Source organism: Phoenix dactylifera, chromosome 3, assembly GCF_051530095.1.
Source record: "Phoenix dactylifera cultivar Ajwa chromosome 3, Ajwa_hap1_PhDact_Kaust_v1.1, whole genome shotgun sequence".
Lineage (NCBI taxonomy): Eukaryota > Viridiplantae > Streptophyta > Magnoliopsida > Arecales > Arecaceae > Phoenix > Phoenix dactylifera.
The window spans coordinates 23811901-23821226 of record NC_143192.1 but is presented as its reverse complement, the minus strand read 5'-3'; the positions used below and the strand labels follow the sequence as shown (position 1 = coordinate 23821226).

General features: G+C 39.8%; 1 protein-coding gene across 5 annotated transcripts in view; it reads left to right on the top strand.

The window, feature by feature from the left end:
• Positions 1-376: 376 nt before the first annotated feature.
• Positions 377-9326, top strand: part of LOC103723115 (uncharacterized) — a 53693-nt gene continuing 44743 nt past the window's right edge. For 3 of the 5 annotated variants that reach the window (XR_016399799.1, XM_088717918.2, XM_039121512.3), the window contains exons 1-3: positions 377-588; positions 864-993; positions 1081-1611. Coding sequence is in view for 3 of the 5 variants with exons in the window: in XM_088717918.2 (XP_088574044.2) it covers positions 550-588; positions 864-993; positions 1081-1611 (700 nt within the window). In the remaining 2 variants the exon portion in view is untranslated. Of the gene's footprint in view, positions 589-610; positions 797-863; positions 994-1064; positions 1612-9326 lie in introns of those variants that run through there. The other 2 variants (XM_088717919.2, XR_016399798.1) reach the window with 2 other exon arrangements.

Genomic DNA, 9326 nt, shown 5'->3' with positions numbered 1-9326 from the left:
CATAAACGCGCAAAATTCGTTGATCTTTTGACAGTTTTTTCTTAAAAAAGAAAAAGCCATATATGTATGACCTGAAAAAGCCAAACAAGAATTATTTATATTATTATTTTGTTATTAGATTTTGTTATTTTTATCTTTTTTATCAATTATAATGATCATACTAACTATTGCAGTAATAATTTACACATGCTTTTGAGTTTTGATTTGGCAAACAACGACAGCAAAATAGTAATATTAGCATAATTTACACCCAATAAAAAGTGTATCCACATAAATATATCTGAAATCACTAGTTGTTGACGTTAGTGGCAACCTCGCAATTCGACTCAATGCCAACTCCATTTACCTTCAACCGCTCACTTCGCTTGTCCGAAAGCCGGACCACTCGCCTCAGCTTCCTTACGATTTACGTCTAAGATTTGACCGCCGAACCAGGGCGGCACTGCAAGCGGCCAGAGGCGGGCCACCCTCTCCCCCATTCCCCGTCTCCTCCTCGTTCCCCGTCTCCTCCTCCTTCCCCAATTCCGTTTATTTCGTTCCCCACCTCCGATGGACTACGAAAGAATCGAAAAGCCATTTCCCCCTCAGGTACCCCCCCGCCCGTTTCTGTCTCTCTGAACTCTTCTCTTCCCTCTCAGAGATTCCCACGGGAAAGCTGGTCCTCTGGGACCCTCCCTATCTCCCTCCCTTGCTTCGATTTTGCTGCAATTTTCGTCTTATTCTGCTTTTCCTCCGATTAGATCCCTGCCTTTTTTTTGCAATGATTAAAGCGTGAAAAAGACTGGATATGGAGCGGGTAATAGATGTTGATCTGATGGGAAACATTGGATCGATGAGATTTTGATGCAAATTTTTTGGTTCAGGGCCGTGGGTTTTCCCCTGGGAAGCTGCGAGCGATGCTTCCTGGAGTGGAGAAGAAGCGGAAGGAGGAGGAGGAGGAGCTGGAGGCCAGGTTCTCTTTGAGAGTCGACCCCCCTGAGATCGAAGATAGACGTAAGTTTCCTCCTTTTCTTTGTGTTTGAGATGAATTCAGGCTTAAATTTGCTATTTTCTTGAGAGAAATGTGGTGAATTTTGGCAGGTGCAAGTGCTGTGGAGAGCTGCAGGGATGTAGACATGGTGAGCTCGCATCCGGAATGCTCTACTTCGATGGAGGCGGTGAGTATTCATAGATCGCTGGCCGGCCCAAGGATTCGGTTGGAGCAGGATGATGCATTTGAGTCTGAGAGCGGGTCATCGGGCTTCGAGTTCCAGAAGGCGGACCGAGCGCTGCACCGGTCTGCGCTTATGCTGCCGTTCTCGAAGCCAGCACCTTCAAAGTGGGATGATGCCCAGAAGTGGATTGCGAGCCCCACGTCGCACCGCGGGGGGAAGGCCGGCGGAGTGCAGTCCAGGAAGCCGGGTTTGACTGGGTATGGGAATCGACAGGCTGCCACCAGGGTTGTTTTGGAGGTTACAGAGGAAGCGGACACTAAGAGGATCGATCCAAGCCAAGAAAAGAAGTTAGTTCGAGAGCATAAGAGTGTGAATTGGGTACCTGAACCTTACCTTGCTGTGGATTCAGCTACGAAGCCTCCGCTCATTGTTGACAACCCACTTGCTGATTCTGAAAGTAAGAAAAGCTTCTTCATTCTGTTGATTTTTATTGGCATGATATATTATCTATTTTTAGCACTATATGCCTGATGTTTTGTAAAACCAGTAGCCTTTCTCTGGTTATGATTGGATAAGTAAAGCGGTCAAATTGAAGGATAAATTTAAAATTTTGTTTCCTGCTTCCTGAACTTACAATTTATGTTGTAGTAAGTTCTGGTACCATCACAAGAATGCAGAGACCTGGTACACAAAAGCACCTTTGATAGTTCTTGCTAGAGAGATATCACATAGTCGAATACCTTGTTGTTAGATTGCAATAGCAAAACAAGGTTCTTTCTTTTGGGTGCTAGAACAAAGAGGAGAAAACAGAGAAAAAGTTGAAATGAAGGCCCTAATAGCAAAAAGATTAAGTGCTACTATTGGGCTACATACCTGCACATACCAAACGGGAAAAAAATTCATTCTTTCTACATCAACATGCATATCATCTTACCCTGAAGTTGTTAGTATCAAACATGGACCTCCTACTCTGCTTCCACTAAGAAAAGCTAAATTGCAGCCTGACTTTCAAGCCGTTACCGAAGTGAACTACTACTCGCACAGCTGGGCCTCTACAATTATGCAAGTGAGGCCCTCGCAAGAGTTTAAAAGAAAGGAACAACTATTACTTCTCTTTCTCCTTGTAGTGTGCATTTGCTTAAAGCCAAGTTCCTTTTGCCTTGTATTTTATAATCATAGAGAATGAATATTCTCATATTTTTCACATCACCATAATGTGATTTCATAAAGCAAAAACCAAATAAGCCCCACCATAATAACAAGTCACCTTGTTGCAATAACTAGGGGTGGCAATAGATGACCCGACCCGTTAACAGGTCTGGATCGCGCTAAACAGGTTCCGGTCATAAACAAGTCTACCCTATTAAACTGTTCAATTAACAGGCTGGGTTTGGATTCTAAACTCTTGACCCGTTTAATTTGTTTAACCTGTTTACTCACATTATCTACAGTGGTCGAGTCCCGAGTCTTGAGACCTCATTTAGGGTATTAAACCAGTTAGGGACTAGCATTTCACTTCACTTTTTATTATTTTCTAGAGAGTTTCGAGCAGCGAGCAACCCCTTTCTATTCTTCACAATCGTGCAGCGATTTGGGCCCTTCCGACCGCTGGCCACCTGAAGATCCCAACCTCTCAACCCTCGATCAATGATGATGCCCTTTCTCTACCTTGTTTCTTGTTCGAAGAAGCGAAGAGTGGTGACTTGGGCCCTTTTGACCACAAGCGACCTTATGATCCCTACCTCCAACCATCGACTGACCGACAATGTCTTCTCTCTACCTTCTTTCTTGTTCGAAGAAGTGATGAGCGGGGACTTGGGCCCTTCTGACCACTGGGCACCTCAAGATCCCAACCTTCAAGCACCAATTAATGACCCATGCTGCCTCATGACACCAAGATCCTAGCCATCAACCCCCGATCTCATCCATCCCTACCGCCTTCTTTCTGAGCCCTCCCAGTCGTCATCCACATCTAGATCTCAGCTCCCAACCCTCTATCGCTGCTGCCACCGCCTTCTTCTCAAGCCCTACATGGTGCAGGAAAGGTGGGGACCGGAGCAAGGTGAAGGACTAGTTTAAGTTGGGGGATTTGGTTCTGGCAAAGGTCAAGGAAGTTCCTGCATGGCCAGCAAAGGTAAGTTAGGTTGGTTGGATTATGATTTTATCTCGGCGCAATTCTTGGTCTTTCTTTACTCTACTTGTCTCAAGATTTTACTACCTCTTCTTGGATATTATTGAAAAGTATGAAATACGACGTTTAGAGATTTGAGATTTTGTTTTAATAGATAAATATCTAAATCAAGGTATGCCATATTGTTTTGGCACCAATACACTACAGAGGACGTACCGCATGCTGACACTCGGTATGCCAAATCTGCCCTCATATTGGGCGTACCAATGTAGTAATACCCGGTGCCAGTACAGGGCCTAGTACAAAGATGGCGTACGTTGATTTGGATAGCCTGATTAAGTTTTGGTCGAAACTTTGTTCATGACTCTTTTTCTACTCCTACTTGTGTAGATTTTTTGCTTTTCTAGATATTTGTTTATGTATCAGAAGTACTTAATGCTACCAACCTCTTCTATTTTTTTTTCTTTTCTTTTTTTGAATAATGTTTTAGAGTTAAGATTAGCTAAGTAAATGTGTTCTCCTCTCTCATTATCAGATGTGGGATTATGTTCCGTTTTTGTTTGTTTGTTTTCTTGTAAGGGAATGGTCATAACCTTAACATCTTTATTTTTTATGTTAATGATGTGTGTCCATAGGCTTAATAGAAAGGTTGATTTAACTCTTTGATTTAAGAGTTATTCAAAGAGTTTATAGACTCTTTTGACTTATTCATTAAATAGGTTAAACAGGTTAGGTCAGGTTACCTATTTAAACATGATAGGTGCAAGATTCAAACCTTCACCTGTTTAATAAATAGCTCAGGTTCAGGTTTAGGATATTTTGGCCGGAACAACATTTCACCGACCTGTGTACAACCTGACATGTATACGACCCAACCCGTGTACAACCCGACTCGTATACAAACCGACCCGACATGATTGCCACCCCTATCTATAACCTCCCTTCCTTGAAAACCATAGAAGTTAAAGTCCATTTCTTCTCTACTCGAAAAGCTAGAAACATAAGTTAGTTGGATTAGCTGTTGGAAATCTATTTTTAATATTTGCACATCAAATAAATAATTCTAAAAACCTAGGCAAAATTGATATTATAATAAGGAAAAATAAGGCGTGTTTGGAATTGAGGGGTGTAGAGAACATTGTCCTAAGAACAAATTTCACCCTCTCGTGCAAGTACAGGGTGATATCATCCCCAAGGTACAAAAAACCTGGCTTAGCCCAAATCCTTCTATCATGAGTACGATCACGTGGAGGTGTGACCCAAGGATTCCTTTAGCTACCGAGAAGTATAGAAAGAGTGGGAATCCAAGGAGAGGAAATAATATTTCTCACACGTAGAGGCTTGTTGGCTTTCTGTGTGCCCGGACCTAAGGCCTTTATACATGCTCAGTCCATGTAACACCCCAAATCAGCAGTTTTGGGCCTGATGAACTTTTCATATCTGCATAATTGGCATGAAAAAGCATTTTCAATGATAGATAGTGGGTTCGATAGCTCGTTGTTAGGTGGTTATGGAAATAATATTAGGAGCTTACTTAAGAATATAAAATGGTCACATACCTCATTTTTCCTTCATTCTTTTGTCTTTCTTTTCCCTCTATTCTTCGCCTTTCTCTCATTTTAACTTAGTTTCTTCATTGCTGTGACAAGATAGGGCTTCTTTTCGGCATTTTTGTGCTGAAATCTTGACCTTGTTTTTTTTATGGTGACTTTTTTTTATCACAAATGGTTTTTTAAAAAATTAATCCAGATCTAATTTAGATCGCAACCCTAATCTACAGTAGATTCATATTTTGTAGCCAAAATTCCAACTAGATCTACATTCAATTGCTATAACAGCAGATGATCCAAAATGTTGGCAATTGGTGGAAGGAAAGGCTAATCTGCATCAATTTCAAGATGATAATGAATATTGGACATGAATTCATACTTATACAACATGGAGGTCTGTTTGCACACCTCAAACTAATGTCAGGCAGAAGATTATATTGGTGATTTGTTTCGTCACAAGTGATTGATTAGGAATCTAGTCCAAAATTATTTTAGATCTGAAGCCTAAAGAAGCAACAGATTTATGTTTTTGCACCCAAAATTTCAACTAGAGCTACATCATATGGTCCATGCTTGAGCTTAATGTGAAGGCATGAACTAGCTGGCCTATGCCTGGCTGGCATGAAGCCTAAAGGTTTCAACCTGAGTTTGCAGGGCTTCTACATCCCAAACTTGTGTTGGATTTGGCTTGATCTAATCACCCTATTAGGCAGCAAAATCCCCAATTGGCAACCTCGAGAGCAAGTGGGGAAAGATAGAGACAGACAAATAGATAAGAGAGAGAGAGAGGGGTCTTCCTGGTTGATGGCACTGTGTCGGCAATGATGGAATGAGATGGTTAGTAACGGCATTAGATGAGAGAGAGATAGAGAAAGAGAGGGGGGGAATTTAATGTTGATCATGTATCATGGCACTTGTTGGTGATATTGAAGAGCATAATCATGTGTTATTGGTAATGATCATCCAATAGAGACAATGGAGGGATACCTTTGGTGGGGAAAGATAGAGATAGACAAATAGATAAGAGAGAGAGAGAGAGAGAGAGAGAGAGAGAGAGAGAGAGAGAGGGGTCTTCTTGGTTGATGGCACTGTGTCGGCAATGATGGAATGAGATGGTTAGTAACGGCATTAGAGGAGAGAGAGATAGAGAAAGAGAGAGGGGGGATTTAATGTTGATCAGGTATCATGGCACTTGGTGATATTGAAGAGCATAATCATGTATTATTGGTAATGATCATCCAATAGAGACAATGGAGGGGTACCTTTGGTGCCATTCCACTTGGGGGAGGATAGGGAGGAGAGATGCGGGTGAAGTTAATGGTGCAGAGGTGAGAAGCATGGAACTAAGATGGTAAAAAGGGGTTTATTGGGAGGCTTGTTGATAGAAATTTTGAATTTTATAGTAAAAGCCATGTAATATATAATAATATAGTACTTGATATAATAAAAGATATATAAGCTACAAAATTTTGGGCTAGGACAAGTGGGCCTAACATTGTTTTTCCTTTGGCAAGTTCAGTCTGAAATTTAGTTAGGTTTACAAATCTGGACACCACTTGAGAACCCAAAGTGGGCATAAAAATTTAAATTGCTTAGATTTTCTCAAGGTCTGTCGAACCGGTACCGGAATCCGTACCGGTCAGCAGATGGGTCAGTACGGTACCTGTTCGGTACCGTACTTTAATTAATTGATAATCAATCTTTTTCAATATTTTCAATGATTTTAAGTCTAATTTAATGTTTTTTTATTTTTTTTATTTTTTTGATGTTTTCATGACTTTGGTTGAACCTAAATGATGCATTTTATTGTTTTAAAATGATACAAAATATAAAATGATTAGTGAGATGTTGCATGCTACAAAAAGCAGCATGAAATATCCTCCAATCAAGTAGTGAGGCAAAAAATATAAAATAATACAATCAATTATATATATTTAAATATACACATTGTTATCTAAAATCTCATCGAGTGGCGATGCCACTTATAGATATCCGGATTATTAGCATAGTCAGAAAGCAGATCAGCCAATCTCTCTAACCAAGCGGTGTTGTAGTCTTTTATATTCATCTTATAAAAAACGCGCTCCGGATTATAAGCACTCTCAGATCTCTTGCTGAAGTTCTGATTTTGAGAGGTGTCCTCTGGTTGATAAAATGGTTGTGAAAGAGTCCATCCAAATAAGCCGACAGCAAAAATCCGATCCATAAGATGCTCCGGACTACGTAGGATAATAGTTATCAGAAGATGTCTCTAACGCACCATATCCATATTTCTATCCGTATGGGCCATAGGCTGTCCATGGCTGCAAGTAATAAGATCCAGTATACGACTTGGAATTAGATATCTATGGATCCTACTACATGTGTGATATCATCTGCTACTGCATCGTATCCTCGTGAATGACCTCGAGAAGTCCATCTCCTATATGCAATCGGATCTTCGTGGGCTTTACCAGATCGTATATCGTAGTCCCTATCATGTATAGCATGCGTAAACTTGAATTCACGGTGATTCGAAGACCACTCTGCGACTGTCTCATAAACGGTGGTCTCATATCCTCTACTTTTTTTCTGGCCAGCAGATCCATGACCACCAGAACTGCTGCTCTTGGTCTCGGTACAGGCTGAATCGGAAGGTTTAGTCCGGTTCGGTCTACCTAAACCACTAGGTCTCATTGTTGGAAAAAACTTAAACACCACATTATATGATTAGAATAGCCCATAAAAATTCTAAAACAAAAGCAAACCACATGTCCATGCTATCAAAAGAAAATTTAATGTATTGTAGATTTCTCATACATGGAAATTCATTGTTGATGAGGACTCGTGCATTAAAATCTAAGATTAAACTCCAAAGATAGCAGCCTATCGTGGAAACCTCGTCATTGGTGTCATTATGAGTATGTCTCGACCGGCATCATGAATGTAGTTAGAAAATTTGGAATTCTGAAGCTTCTATAGGAGAACCATAAGAACTTGGGTAAGAAACCACCTCCCCCCTATCTCATTATTGTAATTTGTATACGTACAACCAAGGTATGCTGTACCGGCCTGAACCGGGCAGTACGAGGCATACATTACCATACCAGTTTGGTACCGGTATCCGGTACGGGTGGTTTATCGACACTCGATATGCCAAAAAATTTCTTACCGTACCATACCGACATTATGTTAGTGTGGCACCAGTACAGAGTCCAGTATTGAGACGGTGAACCTTACGTACAACCCATGCCTATTTGTATATATGTTTTGAGCATAATATATGTGAAGACAAAATGCAAATATATCGTTGTGTGAAGTCCCTCAAATGTTTTGAAGGCGGTAGCCTAGACTTTAACAAGCCCTTGTTCACACATCTTAAGTCGTTAGAGTCTAAGCAGACCTCTTCAGTATAGGCTGGTCAGTTTTGGGCTACCTTTTAGGGCTTTTTTGGTACTGTGTCACGCCTCTGATCCGAAATTGTGAGTTAAGGTTGTGGTAATTACCCTATACTCATAGGGAACTCTTCCTACAGACATGCAAGGCATTTCATCACAATATCATAAAGCAACCAAATTTAAATAACCAATATTCAACTTTAGTTTAAATAACTAAAACCAAAATTTAATGTCTCACAAAAACGAACAATATTTTAAAGTCTTACATCAAACTTTAATATGATCCTAATTAAAATAAAGATATCAAAATTCTACCTCAAGCCACTCTTGCCTAGTGAAACCCCAAGCCAAGCTAGTTCTCAGAATTTATAAAAATAGTAAGGTATCGAATAATGAACTAGACAACTCAGTAAGCAATGAACATCTAGTTAGATAAATCAAGCAATAAGACAAATAATAATTTTACTGAAATAAGAATAAGAATTACATCAGTATAAAAATCAATTCTAAATATGCAGCATTATCAAAACATCATGCATTCCAAATTCGATCTTTCTCAAAATTTAAATTTTCATTCATGAAACCAATTTCTTTCAAAACATCAAGTTCCTCTCATCAGCCATGGGCTATGACTATATTTTTTCTGTGGCAGGGTCATCATACCAACGCATCTTCTTGCGCTGTGCCGCATATCTTCTTGCGGCGAAGTCTTTCGAATTTACATATCTGCTTGCGGTAATGCCGCTCATCTTCTTGCAGTATAAACTCTTCAGGACTAGTCAAGTGCCAACATTTAATCCTCACTGGAAAGGTCCTTAACATAGTTGTGCTGAAAGCCCAAATCTATCTCGAAATCAAAACTTTTTTTTTTTTACAAAATATATTTCATGATCCAATTCAACAAAATACATAAAGCCATGTCATATCAAATTCAATCAAGGATAATCCATAACAAAAACTATGCTTTCGATCATGCATCATATAATACTTCAAAATAATATATATTTAATAATAACGTACCTTGCACGAAATTCATGATTCTTAAATACAACTTTGAGTCATTAAATATAATAATTTATAATCTTTGCCGATAAATCTAGAAAAAAGGTTATGC